Source organism: Electrona antarctica (assembly GCF_951216825.1).
Source record: "Electrona antarctica genome assembly, chromosome: 3".
In the NCBI taxonomy this organism is placed as follows: Eukaryota; Metazoa; Chordata; class Actinopteri; order Myctophiformes; family Myctophidae; genus Electrona; species Electrona antarctica.
In genome coordinates, this window is record NC_136808.1 from 40,370,543 (window position 1) to 40,384,717 (window position 14,175).

The 14,175-nt window shown below is 44.1% G+C and overlaps 1 protein-coding gene across 2 annotated transcripts in view; it reads right to left on the minus strand.

Annotated features, from left to right (window-relative positions):
* LOC306920897 (insulin-like growth factor 1 receptor) overlaps positions 1 to 14,175 on the minus strand; it is a 91,194-nt gene that overhangs the window by 58,347 nt on the left and 18,672 nt on the right. For both annotated transcript variants that reach the window (XM_079497875.1, XM_079497874.1), the window contains exon 2: positions 10,557 to 11,120. In XM_079497875.1, the coding sequence (XP_079354001.1) occupies positions 10,557 to 11,120 (564 nt within the window). The remainder of the gene's footprint in view (positions 1 to 10,556; positions 11,121 to 14,175) is intronic.

A 14,175-nucleotide genomic window follows, 5' to 3' on the forward strand; every position in this document is an offset into this window, starting at 1 on the left:
CGAGACATGTCTACTAGACTACTTCATGAATGGAGAGAACAATGATTCCATTCCACACACACAAACACAACAGTCAGTCAGTGAATCAGTGAATCAACGAATGAACCAGTATAGCCAGTGTGGGGGCAGCATAGTGTCAGTGTGTGAGTCCAGACCAGCATTGTGTTGTGTGTCCAGCCTGTTTGAATAATCTGTCCTTCGTTGAATAACAATGCATTCTAGTCACTCTGTCTAACAACTCTATACCAGAAATGACACAGGCTGGGGCAGGCTATCCAGACGGTGGTGAAATTAGCGATCTGAACTGCACTGACGTAAAATGATGTCATAAAGCTCTGACGTCACCAGTGCCAATGACGAAAAATACACAATTTTGTTTTGTTTTACGCTAGATGGCACTCTTCACTAACCTATCCCCCTTTTTGAAACTAGCTCCTCGCCACTCGCCCTGCACACTTCCACTTGGTTTGAGCATAGATATATATAAATATTAGAAACTGCACTGGATGGGAGGGGAATCCCGGTGCAGTCTCTAATATTTATATATCTATGCTCAAACCAAGTGGAAGTGTGTAGGGCGAGGAGCTAGTTTCAAAAAGGGCCTGTGAGTCACTGTTTAACCCTCAGCCATATATGGAACCAAGGAAGCTTCCTTGTATGGAACCAGGAAATCACATGATCGCTAAAAATCCGCTCCCATTATGGGATTTTAAATGAAGAATTAATTAGAAGGATTGGCACAGCCGTTTGAGTCGTGTTTTTTTTGCCCAAAGAAAATACACCTCGCAATGCAATGTGTATCTTCACAATAGAGCGTCGCAGTCCCGCCCCCTTTCATGACGACGCCAGGCCCAGGAAATAGTTTCCAATGCATTTTTCCCAAAGACATTTCAAAACGTATTTATTTAAAGACCTTATAAGCGTCATACAAAGCCAACTCTTGTCGTGACAAATCATGACAACAAACACAATATTTTGGACCAAACAAATAATTACAAAGAAGAAAAACAACAAAAAAAAAGTGTTGTAACCTGCCGTTTTCTTCTTCTTTCTAATTATTTGTTCAGCCCGAAAAATGTTGTTTGTTGTCATGATTTGTCACGACAAGAGTTGGCTTTGTCCGCGGCGTAAACGTCTTTAAATAAATACTTTCTGAAAAGTCTAAAATTAACAGGGATTTATTTTCCGGGTCTCTGTGAGACCGAGTCAAACTAAATGAAATGCAAAGTGCTTGTTGTCGGGGGTTCCAGTTCAAATAGGATTCTTTTTTTGGGGGGAGGGGGGGTCGCGGCCTGATGGAACCCTTGGAGTAGAGAAGAACGTATGTGGACTGATTATGAAGAGAGCTACAGTACACTGGGAGAACTGTAGTCAAATTGTTGTCCATTCTTTGGTAATGATCTGAATCAACATCATCATCAGATGGTTTGGGTTAGTACTTAGTAGAACACACATACAGTATTAATGCCTGTAAGGACAGGGTCTACAGCTGGACAAGTTGGGACACGGCGCAAACGTTTTAAAAACAGGATGCATCAGTAGATTCAGTACAGAACACTGCTAATGAATGGGGACTTCAAGACTTGTGACACGTTACACAGCTGTCACACCTCGTCTGCAGATGTGTCACACCTCGTCTGCAGATGTCACACCTCGTCTGCAGATGTGAATATTTTCGCGTTTCAAATGGAGTCCATGTGGAGTCCTGCATGGGACCTTACATCTTTGTTTTTTTTAAGTGGGACCCCCCCCCAGGGGTCCTTGGGGTGGGGTGGGGTACAATGTTATCCCGCACATGGAAATGCATTTTCTGGTATATAAAATAGCTGGAGAGACGGGAGGCCCCAAGTGAAGAAGATAGTGTGCGGAAGTCCTTGTTTAATGAGTCCGATTCTGGCTCTGGACTGGAGTATGGAAGTGGCCAGTACAGTACAGTACTGTACTGAGCTGACGCACACTCGTACAGCTTGACATTCATCTGCTTGACCCAGTACATACAAGTGATGTTGAATCACCCTCATCTGGGTAAGCACATACTGATACACTTAATGCCACGGCCATCACCTACTTTAGCAGATAAGACAGTCTATCTGATAAAGGAAAGGCTTATTACCAGCAAAACCACCCATGTTGCTTGGCGCTAGTCAAATTATCTCCCCTCATGACATGACACAGAGTGGTGCCATGTCATGATGGCCTACACTATCATCTGTAGGACCGTTCTGTTGCCATATATATTTGGACAGGCACAGTGCACTTTTCAAACATGGCTTTCAGCTCAAAGCAGTGAGGACAGACTGAACCTGCCTCCCACACACTGCCATCTTGACAAGCAGCGATCAGGCGGTAAGCAGCCATCGGGACTGTAACAGTCCTGAGTGATTTATTTAACTCAACATTACCATTTGTACAGTCTCAGAGTTACAACTGGATAAATCAACACTTGACATTTTATGGGCCAAACCATGTACAATAAAGCCTGGAGGGCCCGAAATTAATTTTTCAAATTGGAGGGGAATTCCGTCCTTATATGCTTCAGCTTCACACAGTTATAATACATCTAGAGAAAGGATGGCCTCGCCACCTCCTATACATTTCAATGAAAGGTGCTCACAAACGCATGAAGCACCCAGAACACTCGGGAACACAGATTTATACACTTTGGGTTGGTAAGGGGATATTGTCTGTTTCAGATTGCATTTTGTCACTCTGCTCCAATTTAATGTATTGAGGTGTGTGTGTGTGTGTGTATGTGCATTTTCGCACCTTTGCAGTCCATATATATAAAGTATCCGTATACTTTATTTATGTAATGTACACTATTCCAAAACAGAGCACAAAAATACCAGAGCAGCACAGCACTGCGTATATGGACTTCTCCATGGGAAAACACTATCAGCTATGCCATCGCTAAACCATGCCCCACCCTCCAGAAACCTAATCTTTCAGGTCACCTGTCTTGCATACAAAAAGAAGATTCAAATTTCTCAGCACACACACAAACACACACACCCCCCCGGGCCTAAACAAAGACAGCAGAGTCAGAGGAAGAATCCTATGAAATGGTTGTACTGGTTCCAGTCTGAAGAATCTGAAAACACTGTATTGTAAGCTCAGAGCTTGTGTGCGTGTGTGCGTACATGCACATGTCTATGGGTTTATGTGTCCGTACATGTATGCACATGTCTGTCCCCTTTGTATGCGTAGTCTGTGTAAGCATTTATGTGCGTGCGTGTGTGACAACCTGACTAAGTTGCTGAATTCCTTTTAAACAGATCAATTAAGTCAGAGAGCACACAGTGTTCTGGGATATGTGGGAGAGGAAGTAAGACAGAGAGGTTTTAAACTAGAGGTGCAGCACATGGCCTATAAAACTGGCCACACACACACACACACACACACACACACACACACACACACACACACACACACACACACACACACACACACACACACACACACACACACACACACACACACACACACACACACACACACACACACACACACACACACACACACACACACACACACACACACACACACACACACACACACACACACACACACACACACACACACACACACACACACACGCGAGACTGCACCGGAATTCCCCTCCCCTCCCATCCCCTTGCATTGCACTTGCATATAGTATGCTCAAACGAGTGTAGGGCGAGTGCCGAAAAGTGAGGCGCTAGTTTCAAAAAGGGCCAGTGTCATTAAGGTGTCTGTTCCACTCAACCTCTTCCCCCCCCCCCCCTCAACCTCTTCCCCCCCCCCCCCCAAGGTCAGAGAGACCAATGCACTCATCGTCGTCTGACCATAGTTCCCTGGTCTCCCTCTCTATCTCATTGGCTACTCTCCCTCTCTATCTCATTGGCTACTCTCCTGGTCTCCCTCTCTATCTCATTGGCTACTCTCCTGGTCTCCCTCAATGGGTATAACTAGAGAGTCACATCAAGAGGGGTGAAGAAAACACCTAGCCCGGGTGGCGGGCGTCTCTTCTGGGATTTTAAACAGCTGCCGGGATTTTAAGCAGCGATATTAAACAGCTGCGCGGCTTCAACTTGGAGCGTGGGCAAAGCGTGTCCGGTTGTCCCCTTATAATGGGGGGGGATAAGCTGCTTGACACGACTGTCTGGTTACACTCCATCTCAACGGCTACTCGCCTGGTATCCTCATTGGCAACTCCCCTAGTCCCTCTCTCATTGTCTCCACCAGGCCAAATACTCCATCTCAACGGTTACTCGCCTGGTATCCTCATTGGCAACTCCCCTAGTCCCTCTCTCATTGTCTCCACCAGGCCAAATACTCCATCTCAACGGCTACTCGCCTGGTATCCTCATTGGCAACTCCCCTAGTCCCTCTCTCATTGTCTCCACCAGGCCAAATACTCCATCTCAACGGTTACTCGCCTGGTATCCTCATTGGCAACTCCCCTAGTCCTCTCTCATTGTCTCCACCAGGCCAAATACTCCATCTCAACGGTTACTCGCCTGGTATCCTCATTGGCAACTCCCCTAGTCCCTCTCTCATTGTCTCCACCAGGCCAAATACTCCATCTCAACGGTTACTCGCCTGGTATCCTCATTGGCAACTCCCCTAGTCCCTCTCTCATTGTCTCCACCAGGCCAAATAAAAGGCATGGGGAGAGAGTATGTTTTACACTCCATTCGTGTGTGCTTGTGTGTGTCCATCCGTCTGTCTGTGTACAGCTAATCTCCAGCACTATTGGCCCGGCCGATGCCAAACTGCACACACACTCCCTGGTTGCCAACGACGAATCTCTGCCCCATTTTTATCTAATCTTTGATTAGAATTAATTTGGAATCATTGATTTAGATTCAGAGTTATTAGCGTCAGAACCCTTTTGATGACGCACAAACCGGAAATTACGTTGAAAGTTGCCCAATAGACGCTCCTAGACTGTAGTGTATTGCTCGTTGATATCAAACAATTAATTCTCCGTCTTTGGCCAATCTCCCCCTCTGGCCAATCTCCGTCCTGGGCAAAAAAGGTGTGGTAGACTGTTGGATGATTCTACCAGCATCATCATCAACACCGCCCCCCCCCCCCCCCCCCCCACCCCATCATCGGACAGACAGACAAACAAACATGTCCAAATCACCTTCACTCTAATACCTCCATTAGCCTACTTTATTTTCTCCTTCACCGCTGACGCCTCAAGCTGCATTCACCTACTTAGCACCTTAACCACGACCTCAGACAACCCGCCTCGCTCCCCTTCACTGCCCTCTCCATCCCCCTCTGGCCTTGTTGTTTTCCTCTCACCCAAGCTGACCTCTCCCCCCTCTCTCTCTCATCCCATTATCCCTCCATCGCTGTACGGCCACACGTTCACCTCCTTGTGTCAGAGGAGGTGTGGCCTTCTCGTTAAGGCTCTTAGTGGTTGCATAACGACGCGTAGCGGTATTACACAAACGGCAGAGAGCAGTATGAGAGCAGTAAACTTTTTCATATATTTCATAGATAGCTTCACACACTTGTTTGGCAGCACTATCAGTGTTTTATTAAGTAGTAATTCATAGTAATATGTTGGATTCATGTTAATGTGTATCGTCAGATATTTAGCCACTTGAATAGTTCACCCAACAAAAAGATTTTTCAATTTCAATTTTCAATCAATCGATTTGTTTTTGTGATGTCACATTCCTAATCCATTCATTTGATGACCGGCAGAGTCTCCTACTGACCTACGTATGACCTGGTCATCAATTGTTTTCACTCAGGAATGCGACAAAAACTAAGAAATCTCCATAAATTCAAAGCTTTATGGTGTGTGTAATTGATATTAGAAAATACCCCATTTTAGTGGTGAACTACTCCTTGTAACCCTCAATACTTAGTCAAACTGACCGGCCCTATACTTGGTCTGATCTTTTTTCCCTCTCAGCTACACGCCAACAATGTGTCTCTCTGTGAGCTTGTAGATTGGCTATTTTCGGCGAATGTTCCTACCCTAGCACAATGAGGTGAATATGGCTTGCAAACCTCGCACCTTTGGTATGCAAATTCGGGGGGTGCGCCATTTTGGTTGTGATGAGTCACTACTATACCTTAACCTGGCCAACGGATAGGCATACAGTGGTGGAAAAAGTACTCAATTGTTTTACTTAAGTAAAAGTACCAATACTGCAATTTAGACACATTACACACATTTTCCTCTCTCTCGCTCGTCAGTCTCCATCTCCTTTCTGTTTTCCTGTCCATCTTGTTATAGCCCGAGGAGGATAACAAGATAAGAAACAAATTGAGAAACTCTCCGTCTGACTTGGTATGTTAGCTATGCTTCGGTTCTGTTAGGTCACAACACACATCTCTCTCACCTCATACCAGGTCACCTCATACCAGGTGTCAAGAAAGCTCTGTTGGATTTGCCCAGTAAGTGATTCTCATTCCCTAAAGAGTGCAGTTCCCATTAATGGCCCAGCAGATGTCGCTATTCGTTCCCCCTCCTGCTGACTGAAGAAGCATTTACACTCCATTCAAGATGTTTTGGACGGACTTTATACTTCATTGTATTACCTTAGTAAATAAACATTTTAATCAATATACTTTGTTTTCAATCACTAGTTTAAAATAAAGTATGGCAATGCTTTTCTGGCTTCTACTTAGTTTTTCGGGTCCAGAAGTTCAAAGATGGCAAAAAAGTGGCTGTAGAAAGTCTAGAAACAAACGGGTGACGTCACTGTTCCGTATATTTTTTTTTACAGTCTATGATTTACACACATTTTCCTCCTCTCTCTCATCAGTCTCCGTCTCCTTTGTTTTCCTGTCCATCTTGTTATGGCCCGAAGCTGAATGTGTGTCTATCTGACTAATTGAAAACTATGTCTGACTTGGTATGTTAGCTATGCTTCATGCCCGTTAGGTGTCACAACACATCGCTCTCTCTCACCTTCTTTTTCTCATTTCTCGTAATGCTCTCTCTACCTCTCTTCATGACTCCAGATGTCAACTACATTTTTCCTTTGTCTTTTTCAATAAACAGACATGACAAGACAGAGAGACAAATGGACAGGCAGGTGGAGTAACTCTGGACAAAGATTGTGTGTATACCTTCACTGTTTACAGCAAATGACGGTACATAGAAATAGTGTACACACGAACAGAGTGACTATCTTTACTTAAGTAATATTCTTTATTATATAATATATAATTAAATATTCAATAATTAAATTGAATAGATGTATACCAAGTGAATGCAAAACATTGAAAGCTAACCTTTCCTACATGGATGTACAACTGTTTGACAGAAAATGAACAATCTTTATAGTTTCGTAAGATAGATAAGTTGCAATGTAAAACACAAACTTCATCTACATCCTGTCCTCAGGGCTATGATGACTCCTCTACCAGTTCAGACACATACCTGAAACTCTGTTACCGTAACAACACAGGTCCCCTGACACACACACACACACACACACACACACACACACACACACACACACACACACACACACACACACACACACACACACACACACACACACACACACACACACACACACACACACACACACACACACACACACACACACACACACACACACACACACACACACACACACACACCACCCCCCCCCCTATCCTTCTTTCCTGTTGTGTCTTCTCTCTCCATCTCCAGTCTCACTATGTACGTCTGTCTCTATGTAAACATACACATAACAACCCCACACCAACCCCCAACACACACACACACACTCAGGGGCCATCCAGACGAGGACGTATTTTGAGTTACCTGGGCAAGTAATTAGCCGATCTGCCATTTTTGCCACACGGAGACAGCGTTTTGGGGGACTTAAACGGCTAATTTTGAAACCACCTTCCAGAGTGGGAAAGTTTGGAGACGCGACTTTCTCATCTCCGTGTGTATAGCAAATGCCGCCTAATTTGCTGAAACGGTGATGTCATAGTCCCCTCGACCCCTCCAAACTAACTAGTGTTAATGGTTTATTTCACCATAACCACTTCAGCTATTTTATATTTGCACATAATGTCTATAAATCTCTTTTCCAAAAATAGCCGATCTGCAGCCCGCATGCATGAACTTGTAGAGGAGCTATTTTTGGAGAACAGATATAAATTATGGTGATTACCAATCTGGAAAGACAAGAAAAAAAACGGATGATCTTCTACATTAGTGTTACTAACACACACACACACACACACACACACACACACACACACACACACACATGTAGAACACTATTTTATGATATATATATATATATATATATATAAATAATATCTGTATATTTTCACAGCTACAAAGGCATGAACGAAAGAAAGAAGCATGAGAAATAATCTATTGTTAACCCATTAAAACCATGTCATTTTAGATTTTAGTAATGGCTATTCAAAAATAGCAGCTCTTTGTGCCATGCTGCAAGCTTGTACATCTGCTATTTTTGAGCATTTTAGAAAACCCAAATACTTTCAACACAATTCTTCTCTTCTGGGGGTCTCTGGCAAAGAACATGTTCAGATGTGGTCCGATTGGGGGTCCTGGGCACGAAAAGATTTGAGAACTACTGATTTAGAAGGCATTTCTGGAATCGGCCTCAGGTCTTACTCTTAATGGGTTAAAGTAGTGAAGGCGAGAACGAGGCCAGGCAGAGATGTAGGTGACACACACACACACACACACACACACACACACACACACACACACACACACACACACACACACACACACACACACACACACACACACACACACACACACACACACACACACACACACACACACACACACACACACACACACACACACACACACACACACACACACACACACACACACACACACACACACACACACACACACAGTCTGGAGGCCTTGGGAAATTGTTCACATCCGTTTCTTTTTCCTCTGTTAACAGTATGATGTTCTCACGCTAATTGTGTATGTGATCATCCCCGGAACATTAAGAGTATCACCTGGGCATCCGTTTGTTTTTTGCATGAGATCATCCAAACCAAAGGGTTAATTTTAGCCAGTGCCCACATGTCTAACAACCATGAATGCTGGGCGATAATTTGTTCATCTCATAGCCTTATTTATTCATGAAGACAAAAATAAATTTGTATGAATGTGACCAACACATATCATAAATAGTTTAACATTACTGTTAACGAGGAACTGAGAAAATGAAATTAGATTTTCCAACAGTGTGAGGAGGCAGCTGCTGCTGCCCTGGTTGGTAGCCACTCTGTGAACCGTAGAAGGTCACCATTACAGCGTTTTGGTTCCTTTGCAGACAGATAAGCTCCAGTTTCTCCTTCAGAAGTGATTTTTTATCGTTACCGTCTGTCTGCAGCACCCAAGGTCATTTACAGTATAGTGACGGCTCAGCGTACGTACGGAGGAGTTGACTTGTAACCAATGAGGTTTGAGTCAATGAAATGATCATGTGCAGGCGGGGTGGATGGTTCTGCCAGTCTGACATGCTTCACTTAATCACTTCATATAAAATTAAATAAATCTGTCCTTTTGGACATATTTTCCACTGCCTTGTGGTTTCCTAGTTGTCTCTTTATCAGCGATGGTTTCAGATCAAAAGCGAAGCCTATTATTTATTTTAAAAGCAAAAGCACAGAAACTGCAATTTATATATACACACAACACAAAGCCATCTTTCTCCCTCAACACATTAACTGCCAGGCATTAATTAATTCTTCCACCACTGCAAGTGTTTTTCAGTTGAAGACCCTTATTTTCAAGACCCACGGGACCCGAGAAACAGAACCAGATGTAAACAAACGCTGTGTGGACTGTGGAGTCACCCAGGGTGCCGGCCCGATTCCGGCGAGCCGCCCCCCGTCCGAAACGGTTGAGAAATGACAGTTACCTTTTGGGGGTCCCTCTACTGTACTGTACTGTACTGTACTGTACTGTACTGGCACACCTGAAATCACCATATATACAGTTAATATGTGCGTGTGTGTGTGTGTGTGTGTGTGTGTGTGTTAGGTTGCGCACAGGTGGTGAAAAACAACCATGCTGTTTTCATGCTCATACCCAGCCAGCCAGCTACCCACACACACACACATACTCACTTAAGGAAGTGGTTTGCACCACTTAAAAATCCATTTCCCTTGAAACAAACACATGTAACTCACCTTCCATGTATAAACATGACCCACATGTATAAAACTCATGAATGTCCAGCACACAGGCAGACAGGCATGCCGGGCAAGTTCCTGCAAAGCCATGGCCATTGTCGGTTCATTCAGACAAAAGACCATTAGCGCAACTGAGCACTGACGCAGAGAATCTTGGGTAATGAAGTCCAAGACATTGGCTGCCATGTTGTGTCCAAAGCGCCCGCTGATACACAAAACTACATTAACGCCGACTACATAAACACCTTCTAAATCATAACCTTTAAGTTTTATGAAAAAAACAATAAACAATAATAATAATTCCATGTCACTATATACATACTGTAGCAACATATAAAATGACACAGATGCTTGACAACTTTCCTGGTCTTAATGTGTTAAGAACCTTTCTGTGTTCTTACCTTTCTGACAGTGGCTGGAGGACCAGCAGCGGTAGCTGTAGTTGTCGTTGAACACGGTCCGTTTGCATTGGGGATTGTTCTCCATGATGCCAGGGCACACGTCGCCGCACTCCTTCGACTGCTTGTTCCCCGCGATGAAGTTGTTGAACTCGGCGTCGGCGATCAGTGACCAGTCCACTGAGTCCAAGTAGCACAGCTCGGGGTTCTTCTCGATGCGGATGGCCCCGCGCGTCACATTCCTCAGGCTGTACAGGCCGATGTCCTTGAGGCTGGTCATCTCGAAGATCACCAGGGCGTAGTTGTAGAAGAGGTTGCGCCCGCGGATCACCGTCAGGTTGGGGAACAGCGTGCTCAGGCTGTCGAGGCCTGACACGCGGAACAGCAGCAGGTAGTCGGTGATGACGGTGAGCTTGGGGAAGCTGAGGGAGCGGAAGGCGTCGTGGTTGGCGTTGGCGTTGCGGTCGCCGATCAGCAGGATCTGCAGGTAGCCCTCCACCACCGTGCAGTTCTCCAGCCGCCGGAACTCGCTCAGGTCGTTGCCGATGTCGATGCTCGGCCCGCAGACTGGGGAGGGAGAGGTTAGAGGTTAGAGCAGGGGTCTTCAACAGAGGGTCAGGTACCCCTACAGGGTCCTCAGTTACTACAGGGGAGCCACCAAATCGTTGTGTGATAGGAACCTTTAAACCCTAGCTTCCCTATGCCGAGGGGGACAATAGCCGATCTACAAGCTTGCGCTGTGACTCTGCGAGGCGTTGTGAGCTTGTAGATTCGGCAAAGAGGTTCGGTTTGATTAGTTTTCCAAGTATTGAGGGTTTAAGTGGTTAACTGTCTGAAAATGCTAATATGTCTTTACTTTCCTTTTTATCCACCAGTTACCAGCAGTCTCACCAAGTCCTACTCATGTGTCAAACAGTGAACTGAAATGTCTACAAGAAACATGAAATTATGCTGATATGACCAATATTGAGATTTTGTCTCACATCAATGTGAAATTGTGCATTCTTTCACACTGTACAAACTTGCCCGGCTAGTGATACTAGTTAAATAAAACAATATAGAAAGAGATGGTACACAATGGTAACAACGAATGGTAACATCAACAATAACTGAAAATCTCCCAAGATGGGCTGTCGCTCCTCCTAAATATCAAAAACCATGCTATTAAATGATCCATTATGAAAATATTTAAACACTTGACTTGTGATACTTTGACACTACCGACAAGTCTGTTTGCACTCCCACATCATTTCTCATTAACCCCAAAACAACAAGGCACTCAATGCCACAAAAAACCCACTAATACAAATACCAATGTTACAGCTATTTTGGGACGCCGTGTTTACTCTGGATGTCCATATTGGTCCATATTGATTATACATTTGACCCGAGGTTATCTGACAATGTTGACGCAAGCTGTTTACACTGCAATTGTCAACTAGTCCACCGATTGACAAGCTAGACAAGGTGTGACAGGGTAAATAGTGGACTGGAGTAGGTAGGTAAACACTGGAGTACAGTCACAGATTGCTCTTGGTCTCCGAGTTATTGTTGCCCTTGTATTTGTTGCTCTTTTGCATTTGTCACCCATTAGCCTGGTTCCATCGTGCCTTTCATAATATAATAACGTGACCAGTTCAAAGTGCAATTATACAACAGGTCCTTTTGAGGAAGCAATCAGATTGGTTGAAACAGCCATCTAGCTGTGCTTAAACAAGCATGATGGAACACCTAATCAAAACATAAAAATCAGCTGGGAGAGCAGCGTGACTCGGTACACCGAGTCACGCTGCTCTCCCAGAGGGGTGGCTAGGCTAGCGATCTTCTTTGTATATTTTTGGTCGTAGTGGCTACATGTCTTTAAAATCCCGAGTGGTGCAACTCTGTGTGGGGGTCCCCGCGCCCAGGGTGCCGGCCCGGTTCCGGCGAGCCGCGTCCGAAACGGTCGAGAAATGACAGTTACTGTGTGGGGGAATTAGCAGACACCACACACTCTCTCTCTCTCTCTCATGCACGCTCCACATTGTAATTAGCAGGCAACAGTGCAACACAATGTCCCTCTGTTTCTAGCACAACAGCGCCACTTTTGCTCCTACTGGTACCACATAGGGATGGACGGACATAGGGACATTGCTGTTCCTTGGAGTGGTTGCACCACTCAAAAATTGTGATTTATCGAGTTGTAATGAAATTGAGTTTTTTTTTATTAATTTTATGTAACTGTTGTATAATCTCAATATTACACTCAAGGATGTGCGTTACTGTCATTAATGGCACTTCTGTGCTGCCTACGGAACTCGCCCATTGGTGCTCAGCAGGTTGCATGCCAATCTGTTCTTTATATTTGGACGGTGATCTTTTGCGAATTTGGAAAGATTCTGCCCAAGGGTGGCTGCCAGAGGAAAGGCCATGGGGACGGGATTTGATAAAATGACGGGGATGAAAACTGTCAGAATATAAGCCAAGTGAAGAATGGTACATGAATGTGTGCTTGGCAAACACCATGCCCTGGATCAGTGCGAGGTTGGAGATTCTGTAGGTTGCTGAAAACACCTTTTGTATGTAAACACAAAGACACCTATGACATGTCATGATGAAGGATTACAAATTCACCATTCAATGTTTGTACAATAAAAGGTGCAAGTTCAAGCTTGTTTCATGGTAAAATCCAGTGTTTTTCCAGCACCTCTGTATACAACAAAGTGAAAAAGGACTATTGTATAGTCTCTGTTGGGTGGAACTGGAAACGTCATGTCCAAAACTAGTACTTTTAAGGATTCAAATTCAAAAATAGAAAAGGTAGCAGATCTACAAGCTCAAAACACAATGCTTTGTGCCGTGTTTCGAGCTTGTGAATCTGGTACTTTTTTGTGACGCTGTAGTATGATCAAGTAGGGCATACATGGGCAACTGGTGGCCACATGCGGCCCCCACCTTCACCTAATGCGGAATAATGATATATTATTGTGTTCAATTGTCTATTAGTACAGGGGTTCTCAACGTTTTTGGCTGGGGACCTCCGGAAGTGCTTTGGCCATGTCTCGTGACCCCCGCTTCGCCCCTCTCCCCACCACCAATACAAACTGACTGCAAAAATAACCTTAATAATAGAGAAGATACATCATAAATGAATACTGAAACCAGATATAATCATTAAAGGGGAAAACCACGCATTTTCAACATTTTATTATGTCATTAATATACCTTAGAGCTGTTGTGTGGAAATAATAAAAAAAAGTCCCCCCATTTTGTGTTTCCTAGAACTGTAATCATGAAAAAAATCATTAACATGGTGAAACACATCTTGATGATGTCATCAAGATGTGTTTCACCATGTTAATGATTTTTTTTCAGACCTCTAGTTCTAGGAAACACAGAATAGGGGAACGTTTTGTATTATTTCCACACAACAGCTCTAAGGTACATTAATGACATAGTAAAATGTTGAAAATGAGTGGAATGCCCCTTTAAGGAAAGTTTGTGTATGGACCACATACTTGTAAACTCTTAATTTCCATTTCCAGCCATTCAGTTGCAAAAAAGAAAAGAAAAAATGTTTTTTTTTTAAATTATAATTTGGGGACCCCCCCAAAAATAATTTGGTGACGCTCGAGGGGTCGCG